The sequence below is a fragment of the Elephas maximus genome, chromosome 7, assembly GCF_024166365.1.
Source record: "Elephas maximus indicus isolate mEleMax1 chromosome 7, mEleMax1 primary haplotype, whole genome shotgun sequence".
Taxonomy (NCBI): Eukaryota; Metazoa; Chordata; class Mammalia; order Proboscidea; family Elephantidae; genus Elephas; species Elephas maximus.
In genome coordinates, this window is record NC_064825.1 from 46879823 (window position 1) to 46906366 (window position 26544).

General features: G+C 43.2%; 1 protein-coding gene across 1 annotated transcript in view; it reads left to right on the forward strand.

Moving 5' to 3' along the window:
- The window catches only part of MAP6 (microtubule associated protein 6), a 93833-nt gene that overhangs the window by 50621 nt on the left and 16668 nt on the right, over positions 1-26544 (forward strand). The window contains exons 2-3 of the mRNA XM_049890679.1: positions 20565-20778; positions 23232-23428. Of these exons, the coding sequence (XP_049746636.1) occupies positions 20565-20778; positions 23232-23428 (411 nt within the window). The remainder of the gene's footprint in view (positions 1-20564; positions 20779-23231; positions 23429-26544) is intronic.

Sequence of the window (26544 nt, forward strand, 5' to 3'; positions counted from 1 at the left end):
CTGTAACAGCCGGCCCACTAAATTCCTGAAAATTTAACAACCGGCTCTGTGAGCCAGTATGAGTCAGCTTCAGCTGAACCCTGTTCCGTTCTTAGGTCTATGTATCCCTCCTTATACCACTAACATATTTCATAACTGTAGCTTTATGATAAGCTTTTTTATTGTTGTTGAAAATATACACAGCTAAACATACGAAAATTCAACAATTTCTATGTGTACGATTCAGTGACATTGATTACATTCTTCAAGTTGTACAACCACTGTCATCTCCCTTTTCTGAATTGTTCCTCCCACATTAACATAAACTCACAGCCCCCTACGTTTCCTATCTAATCTTTCAAATTATTGTTGTCAATTTGATCCCTATAGATAGTTCTTTAAAAGAGCACAATGCTCAACAGACATTATTAATTAAGCTAAACTATTGTTTGGCTTAAAGAAAACCCCAGCAGGTATTTTTGGTTTAAGATTTAAAGGTTATCTCAGAGCAATAGTTTCAGGGGTTCATCAAACCTCAATGGTTCCAAAAAGTCGGGAGTCCATGAGAAGTTGAAATTTTGTTCTACATTTTTACCCCTTTCGATCAGGATTCTGTTTATAATAAGTTTTGAAATCAGCTAAAGCAAATCCTCAGACTTTGGTCTTCTTTCTTAAAATCGTTTCGGCAATTCTAGGTCTTTCTGCATTTCCATATAAATTTTTGGATCAACTTGTCAATTTCAACAAAAAGTCCTGCTGGGATTTTAAGAATCGCTTTGAGCATATAGATCAATTTCTAGACAATTTTCATTTTAACAATATTGAATCTTCAATCCATAAGCATAGTATGTGGGTAAAATGAGTTCCTTTATTTCACAGAACCAAGACTTTTTGCCTTGGTTCTGGGGCGGCGGGGGGCAGGGGGAAATAGCTTAGGAGATTTTCCCCCTAAGCCCTTTGGAGTTGTTACAGGTGCCCTAGCTATAGTTGCCTTAGTTCTTTGGAGAATCTTATTTTTTGCCTAGGGAAGAAGCCAGTCTCCGCCAGCAGAAAATGTCAGTTATTACACAAGTAGATGGAGCCACTTGCTGTCCAGTGACAGGTTTGGTCAGTTTAGTCCAGCAAGGAGATTGGTCAGTTATTATGCAAATAGGACTTGAAAATCTGCCCAGTAGGATTAAGCCACTTGCCTATATAAGAAGCCAAGGCCACAGAGATGGTCAGAGCAAAGGAGAGAAGAAAGAAGAATCAGAGACAGAGAGCTGAGTGTCTTTGAGCAGAAGGCTTGCCAGTGGAGCTAAGAGTGCTGTAATATGGTCAAGGGCCTGTAACGGTGGAGACAGCGGGAGGCAAGAGAGAGACAGACAGACAGAGACAAAGAGAGAGAGCCAGCCCAGCAGCTGCACAGTCAAAAAGGGGGGTGTGTGGCCAAGAAGAGGCCTGTCCTGATGGGGCATGCATGACCCAGAGAGAGCTGTCCTACACTGAAGAAGGGCAGGATGTGCTCTTCACTTTGAGCGAGTCTTCCAGACCTTTCCTGTGTGCTTCCTGACACTGATCCTGAGTTGTAGCCTGCTACTTTCAAGTTGACCCTGTTCCTGTTGCTTCCAAGTTGATCCTGATCCCAAGTTGTAGCCTATTACTTCCCTAACAGATCATATAACTCTAAGTACAGTTGCTGAGTTCTGTGAGATGTTGCAGCAAATTACTGAACCCAGCAGAGAAGAGAACTGAGGGGAGGGAGAATGGTGGATGTCAAAGATCATAGAGTGGTACAGCAGCCTGGAGAAGCTGGAAATCTGAACATGTTTAACCTCTACCTCATAGACACCAGCTTTGTGCTGATCCTTATTGATGAAGTAATACATTTAGTGTATCGCTTTATTTGTTTTAGTTTTCTTTAATTTTTCTCAGCAATGTTATGCAGATTTCAGTGCACAGGTATTGCGCTTAGGTTGTTAAATTTATTCCTAAGTATTTTATTCTTTTTGATGGTATTGTGGATGGTTTTTATTTTATTTTCCCATTGTCCAAAAGTTTTCTAAATGCAAGATCCTATCATATGAAATTAATGACAAATACACCCTTCTTTTCCACTTTGTATGCCTTTAATTTCTTTTTCTTGCTTTATTATACTGGCTATGACCTCAAGTATAATGGTGACTGAAAGTGATGAGAGTGGAAATCCTTGCCTTGTTTGTGATCTTAGAGGCAAACCATTCAATCTTTCACCATTGAATATGATGTTAGTTATAGGGTTTTTGTTATTGTTATTAGGTGCTGTAGAGTAAGTTCCGGCTCATAGCAACCCTACGTACAGGAGAACGAAACACTGCCCAGTCCTGCGCCATCCTCACAATCGTTGCTGTGTTTAAGCCCATTGTTGCAGTCACTGTGTCAATCCATTTTGTTGAGGGTCCTCCTCTTTTTCAATGACCCTCTACTTTACCAAGCATGATGTCCTTCTCCAGGGACTGGTCCCTTCTTGTAACATATCCAAAGTATATGAGATGAAGTCTTGCCATCCTCATTTCTAAGGAGTATTCTGGCTGTACTTCTTCCAAGACAGATTTGTTTGTTCTTCTGGCAGTCCCCCATGGTATATTCAATATTCTTCACCAACACCATAATTCAAAGGCATCAATTCATCTTTGGTCTTCCTTATTCATTGTCCAGCTTTCACATGCATATGAAGCAATTGAAAATACCATGGCTTGGGTCAGAGGTACCTTAGTCCTCAAAGTGACATCTTTCCTTTTTAATACTTTAAAGAGGTCTTTTGCAGCAGATTTGCCCAATGCAATATGTCACTTGACTTCTTGACTGCTGCTTCCATGGGCATTGATGTGGATCCAAGTAAAATTAACTCTTTTACAACTTCAATCTTTTCTCCATTTATCATGATGTTGCTTATTGGTCCAGTTGTGAGTATTTTTGTTAGTTTTCTTTTGTGACATGTAATCCATACTGAAGGCTGTGGTCTTTGATCTCCATCAGTAAGTGCTTCAAGTCTTCATCACTTTCCGCAGCAAGGTTGTACCATTTGCATATCACATGTTGTTAATGAGTCTTCCTCCAATCCTGATGCCACATTCTTCTTCGTATGGTCCAGCTTCTCGGATTATTTGCTCAGCATACAGATTAAATAGGTATGGTGAAGGATATAACACTGACACATACTTTTCCTGATTATAAACCATATAGTATCCCCTTGTTCTGTTTGAACGACTGCCTCTTGGTCTATGTACAGGTTCCTCACGAGCACAATTAAGTGAGAATTCCCATTCTTTGGGATGTTATCCATAATTTGTTATGATCCACACAGTCAAATGCCTTTGCATAGTCAATAAAACACAGGTAAATATCTTTCTGGTATTCTCTGCTTTCAGCCAAGATCCACCTGAGATCAGTAATGGTATCCCTCATTCCACATCTGCTTCTCAACCTGGCTTGACTCTCTGGCAGTTCTCTGTTGATGTACTGCTGCAAACACTTTTGAATGATCTTCAGCAAAGTTTTACTTGTGTGTGATATTAATGATATTGTTTGATAATTTCCACATTCCATTAGATCACCTTTCTTTAGAATAGGCATGTATATGGGTCTATTCCAGTTGTTGACAACATAGCTGCCTTCCAAATTTCTTGCATAGTTGAGTGTTTCCAGTGTTACATCCATTTTTTGAAATATCTTAATTGGTATTCCATAAATTCCTGGAGTCTTGTTTTTAGTCAATGCCTTCAGTGCAGCTTGGACTTCTTCCTTCAACACCACCAGTTATTGACCATATGTTACCTCCTGAAATGGTTGAACGTCAACCAATTCTTTTTTGGTACAGTGACTCTGTATTTCTTCCATCTTCTTTTGATGCTTCTGTGTCGTTCAATGTCTTGCCCATAGAATTCTTCAATATTGCAAGTCGAGGCTTGAATTTTTTCTTCAGTTCTTCCAGCTTAAGAAATGCCATGTGTGTTCTTCCCTTTTGGTTTTCTAACTCCAGGTCTTTTGCACATTTCATAATAATACGTTGTCTTCTCGAGCCACCCTTTGAAATCTTCTGTTCAGCTCTTTTACATCATCATTTCTTTTTTTCACTTTAGCTATTATACATTCAACAGCAAGTTTCAGAGTATTTTCTAACATCTATTTTGGTCTTTTCTTTCTTTTCATGACCTTTGTTTTCTTCATGTATGATGTCCTTGATGTCATTGCATAGCTCTTCTGGTCTTGGTCATTAAAGTTCAGTGTGTTAAATCTATTCTTGAGATGGTCTCTAAATTCAGGTGGGATATACTCAAGGTTGAGCTTTGGCTCTTGTGAACTTTTTTTAATTTTCTTCAGCTTCAACTTGAACTTGCATATAAACAATTGATGATCTGTTCAGCAGTCAGCCCCAGCCTTGTTCTGACTGATGATACTGAGCTTCTCCATCATCTCTTTCCACAGATGTAGCTGATTTGATTCCTGTGTATTCCATCTGGTGAGGTCCATGTGCATAGTTACTCTTTATGTTGTCAAAAAAGGGTATTTCCAATGAATAATTCATTGGTCTTGTAAAATTCTATCATGTAATCTACAGTGTTGTTTCTATCAGCATGGCCATATTTTCTAACTGCCGATCCTTCTTCTTTGTTTCCAACTTTCAAATTCCAATCAGCAGTAATTATTAATGCATCCCTGATTGCATGTTCAATTTCAGACTGCAGAAGTTGGAAAAAATCTTCAATTTCTTCATTTTTGCCATTAGTGGTTGGTGCATAAATTTGAATAATAGTCATATTAACTAGTCTTCCTTGTAGGCGTATGGATATTATCCTATCACTGAAGCGTACTTCAGTATAGATCTTGAAATGTTCTTTTTGATAATGAATGAGATGCCATTCCTCTTCAATTTGTCATTCACAACATAGTAGACCATATGATTGATTCAAAATGGCCAATACCAGTCCATTTCAGCTCACTGATGCTAGGATATTGATCTTCAAGTGTTCCATTTCGTTTTTGACAACTACCAATTTTCCTAGATTCATACTTCATACATTTCATGTTCCAATTATTAATAGATGTCTGCAGCTGTTTCTTCTCATTTTGAGTCGTGCCACGTTCAGCAAACAAAGGTCCTGAAAGCTTTACTGCACCCACATCGTTAAGGTCGACTCTACTTTGAGGAGGCAGCTCCTCCCCTGTCATATTTTGAGTGCCTTCTAACCTGAGGGGCTCATCTTCTGGCACTGTATCAGACAGTGTTCCACTATTACTCATAAGGTTTTTGCTGGCCAATTTTTTCAGAACTAGATGGCCAAGTCCTTCTTCGCAGTCTGTCTTAGTCTGGAAGCTCTGCTGAAACCTGTCCACCATGGGTGACCCTGCTGGCATTTGAAATACCAGTGGTATAGCTTCCAGCATCACAGCAATATGCAAGACACCACACTAGGACAAACTGACAGACAAGTGGTAGGAGAGGGTATTAGATTTTACTAAATGCTTTTTCTGCATCTATTAAGATGATCATATGGTTTGTATTCCTTATTCTATTCATATGGTATATTACATTAATTGATTTTTGTATGTTAAACCAACCTCACTTGGTCATGATGTTTAAACCCTTTTATGTTGCTGGATTTGATTTGCTAATATTTTATTAAGGATCTTCACATCTATATTAATGAGAAATGTTGAACTGTAGTTTTCTTGTGATGTCTTTGACTAACTTTGGTAGCAGGGTAATAATACTGGCCTCATAAAATGAGTTGGGAAGTGCTCAGTCCTCCTCTATTTTTTTAAAGAGTTTGTTAGGATTGGTTTGTTTTTTTTCCTTAGTATTGGATAGAATTCACCAGTGATGCCTTCTGGGGCTGGACTTCCTATATGGGGAGATTTTTAATTACTACTTCAATTTCTTTACTCGATATAGGCCTAGTCAGATTTTTTATTTCTTCTTGAGTCAGTTTTTGTAATTTGTGTCTTCCTAAGAATTTGTCCATTTCATCTATTTTGTCAAATTTATTGACATAAACTCAGTCCTAATATTCCTTTATAATTGAGCTACATTTTAAAGAGTAAAGAAGCATAGGTCTCAAGAAGTCATAAAATTATATAATTTTTTAGCACAAACTTTATTTGTCTAACAAATATTTGTTAAGTACTCTCTGTGTACAGAACAAGAAATGAAGAAACTTAGATTTATCAAGCACATCAGTAGATGTACCATACAGTGTCCTTGGCACTTTGTATAAATCATGTCATGGGAGTGTACTTCCAGAATTCTAGGTGTACCCCTACAGGGAGGTTGTACTGTCCTCCAACTTTCAGGGCACCCCCTCAGGGCTCCTATTTCCTGTCTAAGGAGCCATCTTTCTCCAGGTTATGGACACAGATTCTGGGGAACCCAACTAACCAGGAAAGTACAGCCTTGCCTCATCAACCTCAACTGGGTATGTCTGTGGTCAAGCAGCACAACCACCCCAGCATCCCTACAGCTGATAAAACTAAACACTGATGGAGAAAGATGAGGGTGGAGTAATTTTTTTATAACCTCTTACCTAGCTCTTATCTTTTTCTTCATTCAGTATATTTATACGTGTACTTGTCTTAACCATCACACTCCCCTACTCTTATCCCCCACTTCTACCAACTGTGAGTTTCTTATGTTCTACCCTTTTCTTCTCTACAGTTCCTAGCATGGTGCCTAGTAAATACTGCAATCTAAATTAATTCGTGTAAAATAAAATTGACTCCTAGTTTGAGCAGTTTTCATTTTTTAATTATCTGTCCTCACGATTCTATACGTATTGCACACATGGGCTTTCATCGTGTAAGGCCCTGGATCCCAGGTACACAGGGGCCTGTGAGCCACATGTAGCCCATGACTAGACTTAGACAGCAATTGCGTACCAATTAGCCATTTACAGTGAGGGGAGCTGAGCTCTAAAATGCTCAACACTGCCGACAGTTACCCACAGTACACTTTCCATAGAAGAGGAAGAGGGAATCCTTTTCCACTCATTCTGTATTCACATTAAATTTAGCTTCAAACTTTTCTTTACATACTGACAGTTTTGCCCAAGTGTGTGCTTTCCTCATGTTGGAAAACTATCATACGTGGTATGCATGTAGCTATCAGATAATAATGGATAAGAAGAATGATCATAAATGATTAGAAAGTTGGCATTCCCTGCAAGCATCCCTTTTCTTCCTTTCACCCAGAGGAAGCTGAGAAATGCATGCAGACATACTCACATGCACAGGTCATAAAGTTCCTCTCCTGACCCAGTCATTTCTGATCAGAAGGAAGCAAGCTTCCACTCCACTCTAAAGAAGAGACATGCCTATGTAAGCCACCTGCAGTCCTCTAGGCTCAGGAATTTTCTTCTTAATCTACAGATAATACTTCCCTTATCTACCTCCTGACAATAGCTTGGCAACCATCAGAGTTCACTGACTGCCTCCGTCAGAATTCATAAAGGAGCCTGCTTCCCTTCATCGAGAATATTTTAATATAACAACTGTAGGCACGACTTTTGAACAGAGAATATGTTTCCATGACAGCAGAAATTACCTATGAAAACCTGAAGGGAGATTTTAGACTGTTAAGACTTAGAAGCACTGTCTTCCTTCATAAAGCAGTCTAGGAATGTTGCTGAAAATTTTGCTGCCAAGGGGATGGGGAAAGAATTTTATTTTCCATTTTATTTTTATGTATTAGGTGCCTAATAAATAAATCTGAGGTTTATGGGCAGAGAAATAGAATTTGTTTATGATTATAGTTGGCAGTAACCCATTATTGTAAGTCTCCACTTTTATCAAGAAGTGATTTATGCCAATTAACACATGTGGATATTCTTCACGGCAGTAAAAATTGTTCCTTGAATAGTTATATTTCATTGTTACTTATAAATGTCAAGCTTTTCAAATTAGAAATGAAAGGACAGCTTCCATTCTGTTCTTTTACAACTCTTTCTTTCCAAGGCCAGATCCTCTTACTCACGAGCCTGGTGCCTTCCATCCTCACCCCTGGGACCTGGTTTCATCAATCACCCTGCTCTTGCCTGTCTTCAGTCTCTACCTCTGTAATCGCTCTTTCAGTATCTCCCCTTGAATCGCTGCAAGGAAATGTGCTTAAATGGGACAATGCCTTAAAAAGCTAACATCTGTTTATAGTGGATACCCAGTACTGGAGATTTAATTAATCAGGCATTCATTGACTGCTACTTTGTTCAAGTCTAACATGAAATACACTCAGAAATAAGCTAGCGTCAGAAGCTGCCGGCTGGATTTTGCCCACTCTGGGCACTAGAATGTTGACTAAAGTGGTCAGGTGGTGTCTTCCCAATTCAGAAATATAACAATAGCTAGACAGGCATTTGACTGTCTGTTTAATTGTTTTATATTCCCCCACCTGACTACAAAGTCTGTGGAGGCAGGGGCTGTGTCTGCCTATTCACCACCGTATTTCTAACTCTATTCCTGGAACATAGAAAATACTCAATATTCTCTCTTGAATAAGCGACTTTGTAATGAAAACCAAATACATTTATTATACAGTTATACAATATGGGCTTTGTAATTCTTTTTGGGGGGGCTTTAGATGAAGATTTACAGAGCAAATTAGTTTCTCATTAAACAATTTAATACATGTATTATTTTGTGACATTGGTTGCCAACCCTGTGACATGTCAACACTCTCCCCTTCTTGACCTCGGGTTTCCCATTTCCATTAGTCCAACTTTCCTGTCCCCCTCTGCCTTCTTGTCCTTACCCCTGGGCTGGTTGGGCTTTGAAATTCTGATACGACCGTCCAAGTCCTCTTCAACTTAGGAACTGCTTTACGTACATTCCTGTTTAACCCTCATATCGATCCTGTGATGAGAGCCTTGTCTGAATCCATTAAAAATGAGTTCACTGAGAATTTCAAATTTTTATGAAATCCAGGCTTTCTGAAGCCATTGAGGCTGGATAAACCTCTAAAGCTATTGCCCTGAAATAATCTTTATTTATTTATTTATATTGTACTTTAGATGAAGGTTTACAGAGCAAATTAGTTTCTCATTAAACAATCAATACACATATTGTTTTGTGACCTTAGTTGCCAACCCCACGGCATGTCACCACTCTCCCCTTCTCAACCTTGGGTTTCCCATTACCAGCTTTCTGGTCCCCTGCTGCCGTCTCGTCCTTGCCCCTGGGCTGCTGTGCCCATTTAGTCTCATTTTGTTTTAAGGGCCTGTCTAATCTTTGGCTGAAGGGTGAACCTCAGGAGCAACTTTAGTACTGAGTTAAAAGGGTATCTGGAGGCCATACTCTTGGGTTTTTTCCCCCATCTCTGTCAGACCAGTAATTCTGGTCCTTTTTTTTGTGAGTTAGAATTTCGTTCTACATCTCAGCTCTGTTCGGGACCCTCTATTGTGATCCCTGTCAGAGCAGTTGGTGCTGGTAGCTGGGCACCATCTTGTTGTGCTGGACTCTTCTGGTGGAGGCTGAAATAATCTTTAAACTTTAAACCAAAAACATCCCTTGAAGTCTTCTCTGAACCAAACAATAGTTGAGCTTAATTAGTAAAGAATGTCTGCCTTAAGCATCGTGCTCTTTTAAAGAAGTATCTATCTGGAATCAAAGGGACAACAGCAACTCAAAAGGTTAGATAGGAAGCTTAGGGAGCAGTGAGTTTATGCTAACTGGAGAGGAAAAATTCAAAAAAAAGGAGGGTGACAATGATTGTACCATTTGAAGAATGCAATCAATGTCACAGACTTATACATGTAGAAATTGTTGAAATGGTGTATGTTCTGCTGTATATATTTTCAACAACAATTTAAAAAACAAGTAAAACCAAACCAAGACACAACAAAGAAATAAGTCCACTGAAACTGAGGTCAGGTGAGGTGCTGGCTTGAAGATTTGAGTTGCAATAGAACCCAGGTTTATCTCATTCCAGAGCCCTTGCTCTTTTCACTGAAGCACAGTCTCTGCTCTGGCCCAGGCCCCATGCTTTTTCCCTGCCTTGTTAACCTCTGTTAGCCTCTTCCCTGTGCCTCACATGTGCTGTGTGCTCTGAGACATCACTGTCTTGTATGAGGGCCTATATTTCTTCCTTGCTGCTTATGACCCCGCCTTAAGTCAGGGGCATCTTTATCAGCTTTGCTGCATAGAAGGCTTTGCTACCTCCTAACGAAAGCTGCAAATATTCACTCTCAGTGTCTTATGGCCTCTCTGTTTACTTGATGCAGCAGCTCTGCTGTGAACTTGAACTTCCTGTGCTCTGCTCAAACCCGTATCTTCTGTCTTGCTGAAATGAAAGGAGAATATTTCAAAGCTATTTCCTTAATTGGGAAAAATAATTTCTGATCAGGGTTTGATTAGTATCTATTGCTGTGTAACAAATTACCCCAAACTTAGATGTTTAAAACAACAGTCATTACCTCATGCAGCTTCTCAGGGTCAGGAATCCAGGGATAGCTTAGCTGGGTGGCTCTGGCTCAGGGTTTCTCATGAGGTCATCTAAAGGCTTGTCTGGAGCTGAGGATCCACTTCTAAGATGGCTCACTCACATGGGTTTTGGTAGGAGGCCTCAGTTCCTTGCCACATGGACCATTCCATAGAGGCTTCTTGAGTGTGTTATCCTTTAGAACTTGCCACTCTTGGAGGAAGTGATCCAAGAGAGAGAGCAAGGAGGAAGCTGCAATGCCTTTTGTGATCCAGGCTCAGAAGTTATGCACCATCATTTCCATCATATTCTGTTTGTTAGAAGCAAGTCAGTAAGTTTACCACATTCAAGGGCGTAGAAGATTAAGCTCCACCTCCTGAAAGAAAAGATTTCAAATAATTTGTGGACATATTGTGGGAAATGATATGGATGCCATGAGATGCCTGTGTCACAACTGTATGGTCCATCCTTGACTGGGGCAGCCCAGGGTCTTCCGCTTAGCCTTTCATCTGGGTAAGGTAGAGGCTGCAGTCTGCACTCCTGTTTTAGGCATGGTAAGGGTTACACAGATGCAAAAGGACATTCCTTACCCTCAGCAATTGCACAGTCTGGCAGGAAAGAAACTTATCTACAAAGGTAGCCCTACTATAAGCTAGAGCTGTGAGTGCTACAAAGAGATGAAGGTCAGAAAAGGACAAACTTAATTCGGCTGTGTGGCTGGGGAAGGCTCCCTAGAGGGAGGAGCACTGGAACCTGGCACGGAAGGTCGTGTAGGATTTCAGTAGTTGGAGGTGTAGGGGAAAGAGTGTGCCAGGTCCAGGAACAGCATGAACAAAAACCCAGCCGAAGGAAAGTGAGCACCGTATTTTTACACAAATAATGAACACCTTCTGTGTTTGTCTGCCAACCATGCCCTCCCTACGCAACCCACAAGGTATTTTTATAAGTACACTATGCTAATTTTTTTACAGCAACATGTGAAAATACCTTGTGGGGGAACACAGTTGGCAAACAAACACAGAAGGTACATATTATTTGCGTAAAAAGACGATAGGTATTCGAAGAGGGAAGCATGCTACAGGGTATTATTCTGCAGAGTGGGTGATAGTACCTATTGCAAAAGGTTGCTGTCAGGATTAAATAAGACAATACGTTTAAGGAGCTTAGCACATTATGCCTGGCGCACAAGAATGCTCACAAAATGACTAACACTAGTGAGTGATGAAGATGAAGAAACAAGGCTGGGGCCAAATAAGAAAGAAGGCTTGGGGCCAAATCACAGGGCCATACATGTATGTCATGCCAAGGAATCATAACACAGGGGAACTAGAAGGCGCCTTAGTTAGAACTTCATCCTATAAGGTAGGATTTGTTGGCTTGTTTTAGTAGGGAGACAGCAGGCTCACAGCTGAGCTGGAGGATTTATCCTGCAACATGTGCTAGTGAATCAGAAGTAAGGAGATGGGGACCAGGATTCTGATGCTGTGATCCTAATGTCACGGTCCAGGGAGAGATATTGAAAACCTCTCCTGGTATTGAGGCCCACGCGAGGCCAGGGGCAGAGGGAGTGGACAGGAGGAGATGAAGGTAGAGTACTTGTTGACTCCTTTGAAAACTTTGCCTAGCCAGCAAGATACAAAAGTCCTGCTTTAGCAACTGCTCTGAACATGACAACACAGGTATTCAAAGGTTCTGGGAGAGAGCAGCCCAGGAAAATCTTGCTCACCAAGTCTTCAAGAGATGGCTGAGGCTGGACCTGGCTCTGTGGTTTCCTGGTAGGAGCTGGGTGGCTCGTCTAGACTTCTCTCCATAGATTTTCCCAGCACAAATGAGCCATCAGATGAGTCATTTAAACCCAGATCTAAACATATTGATTGGGTTCACTTTGTGCAGTTTACCCTCCCACTGGTGAACATGGTAGTCCCAGGCCCTGTATCTTATTCTGGGCTCTCTAGAGGAGCAAAACCAGTGAGATGTGTATTTAGATATATGTAGAGATGTACTTCAAGAGAATTGATTCTTGCAATCGTGTGGACTGTTAAGCCCCAAATCTGTAGATTAGGTGGCAGGCTGGAGACCTCTGCTGGCTCACAGGATTGTGGGGGCTGGTGAATCCAAACTATGCGGGTCAGGCGGCAGGCTGGAGGCTTCTGCAGGCTTATGTCCCAGGAGCCAGCAGTCAGGCAACAAGAAGAATGCAGGGTTGAGAGAGACCAAGCTTTGTCAAAACATCCATTTATATACTGGAGGCAGGCCACACCACCAACGAAACTCCCTTTTCAACTGATTGACTGATTACATCATGGAAAGTGATTATTTTATATTACATTATGGAAGGCCAACAAGTCCAGTATCTGCCAAACTACCGAGAATCATGGCCTAGCCAAGCTGACACATAACATTAACCATCACACCCTCCTCTGCCCTTGCAGGTATTACGCAAGAGATAAATCATGCAGCAAGCTCTGCGTGTCAGTTCCACCTGTGGATCTGCAGTGGAGGATCCAGTGAGCCCTTAGCAATGCAGCTGGAGAGCATCCTGTCCCCATGACTTCCCCACATGGTGATACAAGAGAAGCTAGGGCATGAGGAACCCTTTGGGAGTGACTGGGCAGCAGCCTGCAGATGTGGGGTCCACAGTATACACAGAGCCTCACTATGCTATGTACTCAGATGAGCTGAAGAAAATGCTTTCTTGTGGTGACTACTGCCGGGAGCCAAATTTGCCATGAACTTGAAGGATGCCAAGGCAAACTTGGGTTTCACAGCCACCCCCAAGCATGTGACGGTGGAAAGAGCAAGGGCTTTGGAGTCAGACAGGTTCATCACTTATTAGCTTGACAAGTCTCTTCACCTCTAAGTGCTTCAGATTCCTCATGTATAACATGAGGATAGTATCAGTGACCTCACAGGGATGTTAAAAGGATGAAATAAGGTTATGCTCATAAGGGCTTGGCCTAAAGGTGTTCAGCAAGTGTTAGTTAAGTTTTCCTCTCCTTACCTGTCTCCTGATTCTCAAATGTTCCTTTCTGCCTTCAGACTCTTCAACACCTTGGGCAGCTTAACTCAGCAGGGGCATTGGACTGCCTCCTGTCAATCTGTTGTGTGCCGTCGAGTCGATTCCAACTCATAGCTACCCTGTAGGACAGAGTAGAACTCCCCCATAGGGTTTTCAAGGCTGTAGTCTTCTTGGGGAGCCCTGGTGGTACAGTGGTTAAGAGTCCAGCTGCTAACCAAAAATGTCAGCAGTTTGAATCCACAAGCCACTCCTTGGAAACCCTATGGGACAGGGCAGTTCTACTCTGTCCTCTAGGGTACTTTGAGTTGGAATCAACTCAATAGCAAAGGGTTTGATCTTCTGGTCTTGGAATCTTTATGGGGGCAGATCACCAGGTCTTTCTCCTACAGAGCAGGAGCTCGGTTAGCAGCTGAGCACTTAAGCACTGTACCACCAGGGCTCCTTCCTGTCAATCTAGGGAGGATGAATTTTATAAAAACTTGGAGGACTTCAAATCTTTGCTTTAGTATGGGAAACTCTTCCCCTGTAAAGGAGTTATAGACTTGTGGTTCATGGATTTTAGGCAGTGATCTTTAGCGATAATAGAAGCTCCAAATATGAATAATCTTCCTAAATATCTGAAGTAGAACAGAATGCTTGATTTTCTTTAATTCTCTAACGTTTCTTAAGGGTATTGCTCTGTGCTGTGCCAGGCACAGGGAAACACAGATAAACAGAACACAGCTCCTATTGAAGAAGGTCTACTCCGTCTAGGGTAGGAGAAAAGCATGTAGGCACATAATCATTTCGATGTGATCAGCACTAAAATAGAAGTACATATGGACCATTCTATTCCACCAAGGAGGAAGCACCCGGCCCATCTTGGGTAGGTCAGGAAGGCTTAGGAGAAGATGACGTGAGCTGATCAGAAATGACACTGAATAATAAATAGGTCCTTCCATTAAATGTCCACTCAATGTCAATCCCTGTGCCAGGTCCTGTGAAGGATTCAAGAAAGATACAGAGGGTGGCCCTGAGTGGTGGCCTCGGGCACGGGAAGGGGCCCTAGCCCAGTTCTGCCCTGACCTGTAGTCTGACATAGGATAAGTTACTTTAGCCCCCTGTAGCAATGCAAATGAGATTGGACCAGAAAGTAGGGTTCTATCATGAATTTTCTATTAAGTATCTTATCCCTCAAGAGAGACAAAATGGACTCGTGAAAGAATTAAAGAACCACATGAAACAGTATAGTTAACGACAAAGTTGGACAGCACATTGAATGGTCCAGGAGCCAAGAGATGGGGAACTTTGGGCTAAGTAATCCAAGGAGGCTTCCCATAAGAGGAGAGCCCTGAGCTGGACCTTAAAGAACAATAAAAATTGGGGTAGTCTGAGAGGAGGAGGATACCATCGATAGAGGAATAGTGGCACCTCACTCAGAAACTTTCAGTGGCTCCTAGGCTGACCACACATATATCTGAACATGCATTCCAGGCTCTGTACCGCCTGGCCCCAGCTCCTTCCCAGCCTTGCACATCCTTCCAGGAACCCAGCCCTCCTGCACCCTGATCAGTTCACCTGCTCTCTGAATCTGCCACAAAGACTCAGACTGGTAGCTTTGCTCATGCTGTTCCCTCAGCCTGAATTTCCTTCATTCATTTCTCTCTCTATGCACGTTCTTCAATGCTCCTTCCCTGGTACCCCCACACCCCATTAGAATTAAGTATTCTTTTCCTCTTAACTCTGTCCCATTTGCTTCATCCTGCCTTTTCTTAGGGTCATACATGGACAGGTCTTGACCCACTAAATTATGTCGTTGTTGTTGTCAGGTGCCATCGGGTCAGTTCTAACTCATAGTGACCCTATGTACAACAGAAGGAAATGCTGCCCAGTCCTGCACCATCCTCACAATCATTGCTATGCTTGAGCCCATCATTACAGATGCTGTGTCAATATATCTCAATGAGGGGCTTCCTCTCTTTTGCTGGCCCTCTACTTTACCAAGCATGATGTCCTTCACCAGGGACTGGTCTCTCCTGATAAAATGTCCAAAATATGTGAGACAAAGTCTCACCATCCTCACTTTTAAAGAGCACTCTGGCTGTACTTCTTCCAACACAGATTTGTTTGTTCTTCTAGCAGTCCATGGTATATTCAGTATCTTTCACCAACATTGTAATTTGAATGCATCAATTTTGTCTCCATCTTCCTTATTCATTGTCCAGCTTTCACATGCTTATGAGGCAATTGAAAACACCGTGACCTGGGTCAGGGGCACCTTAGTCCTTAAAATGACATCTTTGGTTTTCAACACTTCAAAGAAATCTTTTGCAGCAGATTTGCCCAATGCAATACGTCGTTTAATTTCTTGACTGCTGCTTCCATGGGCATTGATTGTGGATCTAAGTAAAATAAAATCCTTGACAACTTCAAATCTTTTCTCTGTTTATCATGATGTTGCTTATTGGTCCAGTTGTAAGGATTTTTGTTTTCTTTGTGTTGAGATGTAATCCATACTCAATTACGTGGTCTTTGATCTTCATCAGTAAGTGTTTCAAGTCCTCTTTATCTTCAGCTACCAAGGCTGTGTCATCTGCATATCACAGGTTGTTAGACAACTCAAATGTGGCTTACTCATCCTTGTGGGCACATGGTGACACACCCTTGGCTGGGGTTTGATAAATGCCAAATCAATAAATGAATGAACAAATGAATGAATGATCAATCAGAAATCTGGCTGCACATGAAGGGGAGACTGTGTTGCAAAGGACTCTGAACACCTAGCAAGAGGCCCTGGGCATAACTGACCAGAGAATATGGTCCCTCCTGGACTCTGAGTTGAGTATCTGGGGGCTGGAGGATGTCAGATGTCATCTACTCCAGGCTGTGCCATATAAAACCCTCTACTGCACAGCAGACAGCAGGCCAGAATCCTTGTGCAAGCACCTCCAGTGAGTGCAGGCAAAGCACGCTGTGGCTGCAGCATGTTCCCAGAGTGCAATGGAAAGGAGGTGGGCTGCAGAGATTGACTGACCCGGGTTCAGATCCCAGTTCTGCTGTTTGCCAGCTGTGTGGCCTTCTTCTGCAAGCCACCTAACTTCTCTGAGCCTTGATTACTTCCTTTGTAAAAGAAGTATAATCCTCCTCCCTCTCAAAGTTGTTCTAAGGATTATAGGGAATATAGATAGATAGACACATCGCTCCAGCTTATGAAAGGCAACCAATGAATGGTAGCTAATTATAGTTTTATGACGTATGATTAGTTGTTGGGGGAGGTTTCATGGAGAGTTCAAAGAAAGTTCTAAGTCATGGAATTTGAGTTTATACCTAACAGTTTGTCACAATTACAGTGAGCTAATTATGGGACTCATTAACAAGGAGTCACATGAAGACTATGTACCAAAGTTATTCAAGATCAGGGGCTACTAATCTTTTCTCACAACGACGTATCCTATGGATGATGCCTGCAAGTGAGATCCTCACCAGCTCACAGAGCCCACTGAAGAGATGCGGAAGGCTGACCTGGAGAGATGACGTAGAAACAATGCTTAGGGGCAGTGTACACTCCTCTCAGTCCTAATTCTGGAAGTAGGCAGGGGTAGGAAAATCCAGGTTTCTACCATGATATATTTGGAGCTGGGTTGTTCTTGGTTGGACTACTGAATGATCTAGGCCCAAGTGTTAGGAGCCCATCTAACAGGTGGGGCTTTGGGTCTGAAGGGCGGGAGGGAAGGAAGGAGGGCCTGAAGTCTCAGGCAGAGAATGGTGGTCAGAGCCCCAAATGTAACCCTGGCCAGCCCCAGGCTTGCGTGAAGAGCCAACATGTTTCAGAAAGTCAGATCATGGTAACTGACTGAAACTAAAGAAGGTGAGGAAGGAAGGAGGAGAGGAAAGAATCAAAAGCAGCCTAGATGCTGGGGTGGGTAGGGTGCCGTTAAAAGAAACAGGAGAATCTCAAACCTCCTCCAGAAAATCTCTTCTTCTCATTCCTCCATCTCCGTGGGTGGCACTGCCAACCACAAGCCAAAATCCTGGAGTCTCCCCAGATGCCTCATTGACCCTCACCTCCCACAGCTTATTGATTTCAAGTCCTGCCCATTCTCTCTATCCCTTCTGATCTAGTGCCTTCTCTGTCCACACTGCCATTATCCTGGTTCAGGCCTCTGCTTGCCTGCCCTGGCTCACTGCACAGTCTCTTGACTGGCCTTCCACCTCCACTATCCCCCTCTGTCCTCCATTCACACTGCTGCCAAAATTCCGTTCCAGGAAACTAACCTGGTTATTCCTACCCTTGGCTTGAAATCATTAGGCAGCTCCTTGCTGCAATTGGGATCAACTCTTCAGCATGGCTAGCAAGACCTCAGAAACCCTGGTGGCGTAGTGCTTAAGTGCTACGGCTGCTAACCAAAGGGTCAGCAGTTCAAATCCACCAGGCGCTCCTTAGAAACTCTATGGGGCAGTTCTACTCTGTCCTATAGGGTCGCTATGAGTCGGAATCGACTCGACAGCACTGGGTTAGCAAGACCTCATGATCTGTCTTGTGCCCTTCCCCACCAAACTTGAACCCAGCCACACCGAACTGCCCACAAATCCTCCCAGGGGCCGGGCCTCTCATGAGCTCCTGCATGTACTACTCACTCTCCTGGGACCCGCTCCCCTCTCCTGGCCAACGCTCAATCAGCCTCTTTGACTTCACTCCAGAAACCCCTCCTTAACTCCCAGGCTGGGATATGAGTTCCTCCCCCTTACTCCCCACTCCCTCCTCCATCACAGTTCTTAAACCACATTGTCCTAGAGAAACTTCAAATCTCTCAGCCTACCTCACCTTGAGCTCAGGGCCTGTTCTTCCTCAATTTGGGCTCCATAGAGCTCTGCATCCTGCCACACAGATCATAAGCATTCAGTAAATATTTTGTAAATTAATGAACGGGCGAAACCAAACAATGAGGAAATCCAGGAGAAGACAATTCGGTAGAAAAGACTATTTAGTTCTAGATATGCCAAGTCTAAGTTATTGGTGGGAAATCTAGGTGGAAGTCCAGGCTGCACTAGGAAAGAGAGATTGAAGCTTGGGGGAAGGTCTTTTAGGAGATTGTGGTCTCTCCTCTCATATAAGCCAATTCCCCACAAATCCAGAGACTGGGAGGTCCAATAACCAGCACCAAGAGGCTCAGTGTTACCAAGCCAGCTTCATCAACTCAGGAAGCCCCAGAGCTAGAGGGACATTCAAAGTTGTCTAGTCTAATTCTTTTATTTTACAAGTGTGGAAACTAAGGCTCAGAGAGGGGGGTAGTCAGCTCAACAGCTACTCAGAGGTAGTGCTACGACTAGAACTGGAGTGTCTCCATTACCATCCTCTGTGGCCGCTTGCTCACAGCACTCACCCCCTCCCTATACCACAGAGTGAGTTATTGGGGGAAGAAGGGGTGAGTGCCATTGGAAAAACTTGACTCCACAGATATTCATACACTAACTCCTCCTTTCCCACAACACAGCTTCTTACAGTCCCAGTGCAAACAGAACCAGTAGAGACCTCAGGAACCTCAGCTCACGCATCTCATACACTTAACAAACAGGATGGACCCTCATGGCCTCCATCAGAAGCTACATTTATTTTACCCTATTTTGAACATTGTCTGCCATCTACTCTCCAGCCCTAGGACAGAACAGAAACAGATGATCAGAAACCATGAGAGGGATTGCCGTGGACAAGAAAACTGATGGCAGAAAATGATCACCGACAGCTCAGGGGAGTTAACACACTGACTGAAAAAGAGCAACGGGCTGGGGCCATGGAGTGCAAAGACCAATAGCCATTCCCAAGAAAGCACATGAAGACTCTCCTCCACATACCTATCCCAACACAAGTCCTAGTGGCGATATCTAAATTATGTTCAGTAAATTTTGTTTATTGAAGATCTGCAAGCATTTAGACATTTCGTAAGGGTTTTCATTTAAAGTGACTAAACCAAAAAAACCAAACCCAGTGCCGTCGAGTCGATTCCGACTTATAGCGACCCTATAGGACAGAGTAGACCTGCCCCATAGAGTTTCCAAGGAGCGCCTAGCGGATTCAAACTGCTGACCCTTTGGTTAGCAGCTGTAGCACTCCACCACTTTAAAGTGATTAAAAAAAAACCAAACCCAGTACCGTGGAGTCGATTCTCATAGCGACCCTATAGGATAGAGTAGAACTGCCCCATACAGTTTCCAAGGAGTGCCTGGTAGATTTGAACCACTGATATTTTGGTTAGCAGCCGTAGCTCTTAACCACTATGCTACCAGGGTTTCCTTAAAGTGATTTAAAAAAAAAAAAAATAGTGCCATCATATGGTTTCCAAGGATTTAAAATTTTAAAGTGATTGTGATTAGCACAGTTAAAGTTCTGGCACTATAAGAGGCAAGCCCTCGGGTGTTCAAAAGGAGGAATTACCCTAAAGGATTTTGGATAACACAGGTTCTTCATTATGAAAGAGGGGAAGAGAACTGGCATTTGTTGATTGCCACAATGTACTCCACAATATACTAGGGAGTATGTGTGTTACAGTCCCTGGCTGGTGCGCATGTTAATGCTTGGCTGCTAACTGAAAGGTTGGAGGTTCAACTCCACCCAGACATGCCTCAGAAGAAAGGCTTGGTGACCTACTTCTCAAAAAATCAGCCACTGAAAACCCTATGGAGCATACTTCTGCTCTGACACACATGGGGTCACCACGAATTGGAATCAACTCGATGGCAACTGGAAAGTGCTTAATGTTGTCTCATTTAATTCTCACAGTCTTTAACCTTGCACTTAGAAGGCATTCAACAATATTTGTCAAACTCATCAGTGACCTAATGGTTGAGTTTTTTCAGTGTCGTTTTACAGGTTGGGAAAATGAGGTTCAAATACTAGCAATACCTGTCCATGGTCACTCAGTATAGAGCTGGGAACCTGAGCTCTTCCTCCAAGGTACAGTTGCTATTGCTACAACCTCAGTTAGCTTTGCAGGAAGGAAAACTTGCACATATCCAAAACAAAAGTGTGAAGCTAACTCTGCAGCCACGTTTCACTTGATGTCATAAGCACTGATTGAGGGCTTGCTGTGTTTGGGGCCCTGTGTCAGGAGCCCTGCTTCCAGCCATATGATATCTCATTTCACTTATGCTTTCTTTGATTCACAGGAATGAATTCAGAGCATGGACAGATATCAAGCCCGTGAAACCAATAAAAGCCAAGCCCCAGTACAAGCCCCCAGACGATAAGATGGTTCATGAGACCAGCTACAGTGCCCAGTTCAAAGGGGAGGCCAATAAGCCCACACCGGCCGATATTAAGGTCATTGATCGCAGAAGAATACGCAGCCTCTACAGCGAACCTTTTAAGGAATCCCCAAAGGTGAGACAGACCTTGTGGGGAGCCCATCAGAACAGCCTGGGACAGAAGGGTTAACTGCAGCAGAGCATGAGGGTGGGGCTACCTCCAACTCTGTCCCAGTCTCCAAGACCAAAAAAAAACCAAACTCACTGCTGTGGAGTCAATTCCGACTTATAGTCCCCGAGGGCACCTTTAAAATCCCTCCTTTCCTCTAGCACCCTGAGACATAGGGGCATCTTCAAATGGAACTTTTGTTAAATTTAAAAGGAATAATAAAAAGGAACATTACCTAAAATAAAAACAGCTTAATGACTAGCAGATTTCCAGAGAACCAGCTTCTGATTTTAAGAACTCAAAAAAAAAAGTGTCAGAAAATCTCACCTAAGCCCTAAGTCTCTTTGCCTTAAAATAACTGTGCTTTCGCCCCTACAGGGCTGACCCAGTATTCCAGGCCCCCTCACCTAGCTTCCTTTCCTGTCTCATCCTCAGCTTCCATCAATGGACCCTTCCTTACCACCCGTTGTTGTTGTTGTTGGGTGCTGTCAAGTTGGTTCTGACTCATAGCAACCCTATGTACCACAGAACAAAACACTGCCCGGTCCTGGGCCATGCTCACAATTGTTGAAATGCTTGAGCCCACTGTTGCAGCCACTGTGTCAATCCATCTCATTGAGGGTCTTCCTCTCTGTCTCTGACCCTCTGCTTTACCAAGTGTGATGTCCTTCTCCAGGGACCGATCCTTCCTGACAACATGTCCAAAGTATGTAAGATGCAGTCTCGCCATCCTTGCTTCTAAGGAGCATTCTGGTTGTACTTATTCCAAGACAGATTTGTTCATCCTTTTGGCAGTCCCCTTACCTCCCCAGAGTCTTGGAGACTGCCTGCCCTTTCTTGTCCTTTCCCTTGATAAACGCCATTCACCAGCAGTTCTCGGCCTGTCACAACACCCCTGTCACACCAGCAGCAAGATGTGTGCCGAGTAACGTGTTACTATAATAAACACAGTTTGTGAATGGTTTACATTTCTAAGTAAATTATAGTGGATTTGGGATTTAATGACACTACTCTGCCTTATTTGCATTTCAGTATGCTTTCATGAAAGGGAGAGAAATGTTGGAGATACAACTGGTGAAGCAGGAATCACACACGCCATGCAGCCTAACATGTCCATGGTGTCAGGGCACATGGAATTGTGTAACTATCTCCTATTTCTAACAGCAGATAAAGGTCTGAGTACCACTGCTCTAGAACTAAATAGGTTCCTGCTTTTGCCCTAAGGTCTTACACGCAAGCGAAATTTCCTATCCGTCTCAGGACTAGTTAACAGGTAAAATAACCAACCAACCCAGTTTGCCTGCAACTCTTGCAGTTTTAGCACTAAAACTCCAATGCCCCCAGCAACCCCTTGGTCCTTGGCAAACCAGGATGATTGATTACCTTATTTAGAAGTCAAGGATGACTGAAAACCACTAGACCTCAGTGAATGAGTGACCTAAGAAGTCAGTCCCAAAGAAGATTCAAGGAGAGGAAGGTGGGAAGACCGGGGAGAGCAAACGTAGAGGTGGGTCTAGGGAGGTCATGCCTAGTGTCTGCAGGGTTCTCTGGGGAAGAGAAGGCCAGGCCATCTTCTAAGAATGAGGAAAACTGAGCTACAGGAGGGAGCTTGGGGAGAGTGGAGTGGGCTTGGAATGCCTGGTCTGCCAGAAGCAGTCAAGGAAGGCAGCCAGAGGTGAGGATAGGACGTCTCGGCAGTGTTGAAGGCCTGAGACTGGAGATCTCCTGGCCCAAAGTATCTCAGTGAGGACATTTCTCCATGAGTGTCCATCCTAGAGACACAAACAGAGGGAAGAGTGGCTTATGCTACAGTCATAAAACACCCCCGAGTCTTCATGTGTGACATCAACAAAGGTTTATTTCTGATTTATACATGTCCATTGTGGGTTGGCTGCCACTCTAGTCATATTGGTTGCATCTTCAGTCTGGGACTCAGAGCGATGGAGTGCCTCTCTCTGTGGCAGAAGGAAAAAGGCATTAGAAGCACATGCTGACTCTTGAATCTTCTGCATGTAGGTGACCCAGGTGGCCTCTGCTCACATTTCTCCACCAATGCAAGTCACGTGCCTAGGCCTCGTTGAATAGCGTGATGAGGTGTAACCTTCCCACAGGGAGAGGCAGCAAATATTGAACAACAGTGATAAGGTACATGCCTGGGCTGGCCCGGGGTTAAGAACTGGCAGGGTCGGCAAGCCAGAGTGGCCAGTGAGAATGTCGCCACAGTGACTGACAAGGAGTTCAGACGGGAGAAGCCAAGTGATATAATGCCTATGAAAATACTTCATACACTGTGTTCCATCAGTGTCAAAGTTCATCACCAGTGTTATTCTTTAATTAATAATGTCTTCTTTCTAAACTCTCTCTCCTGCCCCTCCCCCTTTGTGTTTCTGTATTTGCGGTCTGTTTGTCTCTCCATGCAGGTAGAGAAACCTAGTGTTCAGAGTTCCAAACCAAAAAAGACCTCAGCGAGCCATAAGCCCCCGAGGAAGGCCAAAGACAAGCAGGTGGTATCGGGCCGGTCCGCCAAGAAAAAGAGCGCGGAAGGTCCCAGTGCCGCCAAACCGGAAGACAAGGAGCAAAGTAAAGAGATGAACAATAAACTGGCTGAGGCTAAAGAGTAAATTTCACTGCACTTTCCTTTTTATTCTTCTCTCCTTTCTTTTCTTTTTCTTTTTTTTTTTTAAACCAACAAACAAAAAAAGGCCACAAAATTAATTAGAGGCTTCTCATCTGCTTTGGTCCTGAGTGTTCCAGGAGCTCTTTGGCTTGGTTTCTTTTCGTGGAGGAATCCTATTTCCAAGGTTGTGTGGCTTGCCTCCTCTCTAAATCTAGAACAGAGGACCTGAGCAGGGCTTACTTCTGGGCTACTGGGCCCCAGGAACACCAGGCTGCGTGCATGCACCTGGGCTGTGCCTTCCCCTGTCAGTGAGATGCAGGCCGATGAGGAAGGCAGGCAGGTCTTGGTGCACAGCTGCAGTTCCCAGGTAGCTGCGAGGAAGTCTCCTGGTAGTGCTTGGAAGCCTCTGTAGGGTGTCCCCCTGAGATTCTTCCCCACGGCCTGTTTCAGTGGTCAATTTTGGACTTTAGATGAATATATTCTTTTCCCAAATTCAGAAAATTATCCTGTGTTATAGAAGCCCAACTCGGGCTTCAACAATTAACAAATTTTTGTGGGTATAGTAAAAAACAAAAAGAAAAACCTTGGCCTTAATGTCAATAAAACAAAGTGAGTTGTGTCTGCGAAGTTGAAGTTATTTTTTCATAGGATATTCTGTTAGAAATGTATGGGTGTATTTAGTTTTCAATCAGTGGGCTTTAAATTGTATATCCAGTCATAAACAGGCCACCGATGACTAAAACTAGGCCAGGGTGGTGAAAAGGTTAGGTGTTTAGGTACAATCTAGAAGTCATAGGAAGGTCACAAAAAAGAGATTATTTTCCTCTGTTTACCTTCAATAGACTACCTGTCTGGTGCTGCTGATTTTGCAAAGCGACTGATTAAAGGTGACCAAGGAAGAAAGTTCAAGGTGTAGGAATAGGGTATTTAGAATGTGACTTTCTTGCTTCTGAGAAACACAAGGTGGGAAGTAGACATAGTGGTAAGTGTGGCGATTTTTAGCTCTTCCCTTTCTGAACTATTCTTGCTGTATTCCTCAGAGGACAGAGGATGCCTAAGCTTCAGGTTATGGGGAAATGTCTATGACTTAGGTAAAGACTAGGAGAGTTCCCTGCTAAGTGATTAGCAAGCATTTTTGGCCTCATTAATGGAGAAAAGCAGCTTTCAAAGTATTGTGTGTTGTGTGTCCGTGTGGCCAAAGCCCCCATCTTAGCTGTGCTACTGTTGTAGGAGTTAGGGAGTAGGTGTGAAAAGATCCCCAGTGCTCACTCACAAAGGAACCAAAAATACCTAGCAGAAAAATTATATTTGCAAACATAAAGCATTGTGATGTGTATATTGATTTGCATACTTCATTTCTCGTGCCCTTAAAGGTCGTTACGATCCCCAGCATTCTGAAATTGCTTGACTGTTATATGACATCAAGCTTCTGCTCAGGCCTTCTTTTCTTTTGTAGTGAAAGTGATGAAGAGCGAAGGTCTCAGTTCCTTACATGAAAAGTCCTCTAGGTCCTTCCTGTTTCGAGGAAGCAGGGCTTCCACCAGCTCTCTATTATTGGGACCATTCAGGCAGGAAAGTCTCCGTTTACACCATTTTGTTGGGCACATTGGGGCTGATTGAGAAGTCTTAGAATTAGTTAATTTAGAAGCGGAAATTAATTCAGCATGTGCTATGCGAGCCGTACTTCTTAAGAGAACGGGGATACTAGAAATGAAGTGCTCTGTCAGTCCCCCTGCGATTTTCCTTCTATCTCAGGAGACAGAGCTGTGAGGAAGAAGTATTGAAGAAGGTAGAAAATGTTAGTGAGTCTCAATGTTTATGAATCACAAGTTTTGAATGACTGTCTGGAAATGACTAGAGTAGACCTTTAGTGTTGATTCCAGCTATTTGCTAGCTCATCTTAACATTAACCAGAGATCTCCATCATCATGATCTTAACTTTATCCAGAGAATTCACCAATTTATGTTTGTTCTCTCAAGATCTGGCATTAGTCAGACATGTTGATGTTAGCCACAATTTGAATTTTTCCATAGAAGAATCATAATCAAAAATTTTTTTTTGGAGATCAAGCACGTCTAAGTTTACAGGGCAACAGGAACATTCATTCAACATACATTTATTGAGTGCCTGTGTGCCAGGCACTGTGCTAGACATGGTGAGTAATATAAATCAATCTGTCTCCCTGGCAACACAACCAGAAGGATGCATGCGACTTGATCCCAAATTGTAGAGTTTACCGCAGGGCCCCATGGGTTTCTCCACCCACCTGGCAGCCCCCAGGGATTAAGTTTCCTACCTTGCCCCACCTGAGGTTTTAGATGACCTGTATGTCTTCCCCTACCCTTTAGTATCCCTATCTTTTTAACACACCCCACACACAAGAAAACCCTGTTCATGGTTCACTTTGACTCTGGAATATTGGCAAGAAACTTCCCATTGATTTCTTTTGTTTACAAATAAAACTCAACTAGTCTCATTCTTGGAAACCCTGGTGGCATAGTGGTTAAGTGCTATGGCTGCTAACCAAAGGGTTGGCAGTTCGAATCCTCCAGGTGCTCCTTGAAAGCTCTACAGGGCAGTTCTCCTCTGTCCTATAGGGTCGCTATGAGTCGGAATTGACTCAACAGCACTGGGGTTGGTTTTTTGTTGTTGTTTAGTCTCGTTCTGTTTGTTTTTTTTTTGTTGTTTAGTCTCGTTCTGTTTGGGTTTTTTTTGTTGTTTAGTCTCGTTCTGTTTGTTTTTTTTGTTGTTGTTTGGTCTCGTTCTGTTTAGTCTCGTTCTGTATCCCAAGCATGTTGATTCAAACTGATTTTAGTTTCACCAGCTGTGTTTCGGTTTCACCTTTCGGAAGGTGACCAAGCTTCCAACGCCTATTCCACCCTTTTTATTTGTGTCTCTACCGTCTCCCTGTGCCCCTGGCAGGAGAACAAGGCTGAAGCTTTCCCACTGTCTGCTTCGCCTGCCTGCAAAAATGATACGTAGAAGCGCACGTTGGCTCCCTGCAGCTTTCTGACACCTGCCCTGTGCTCCCGTCCAGTCCTATGCCTTTGCCTCTCAGAGGCAGACAGGAAGTGTCTAATTACGATTTTGTGGCCTGGGTTTTGTTGCATACCAC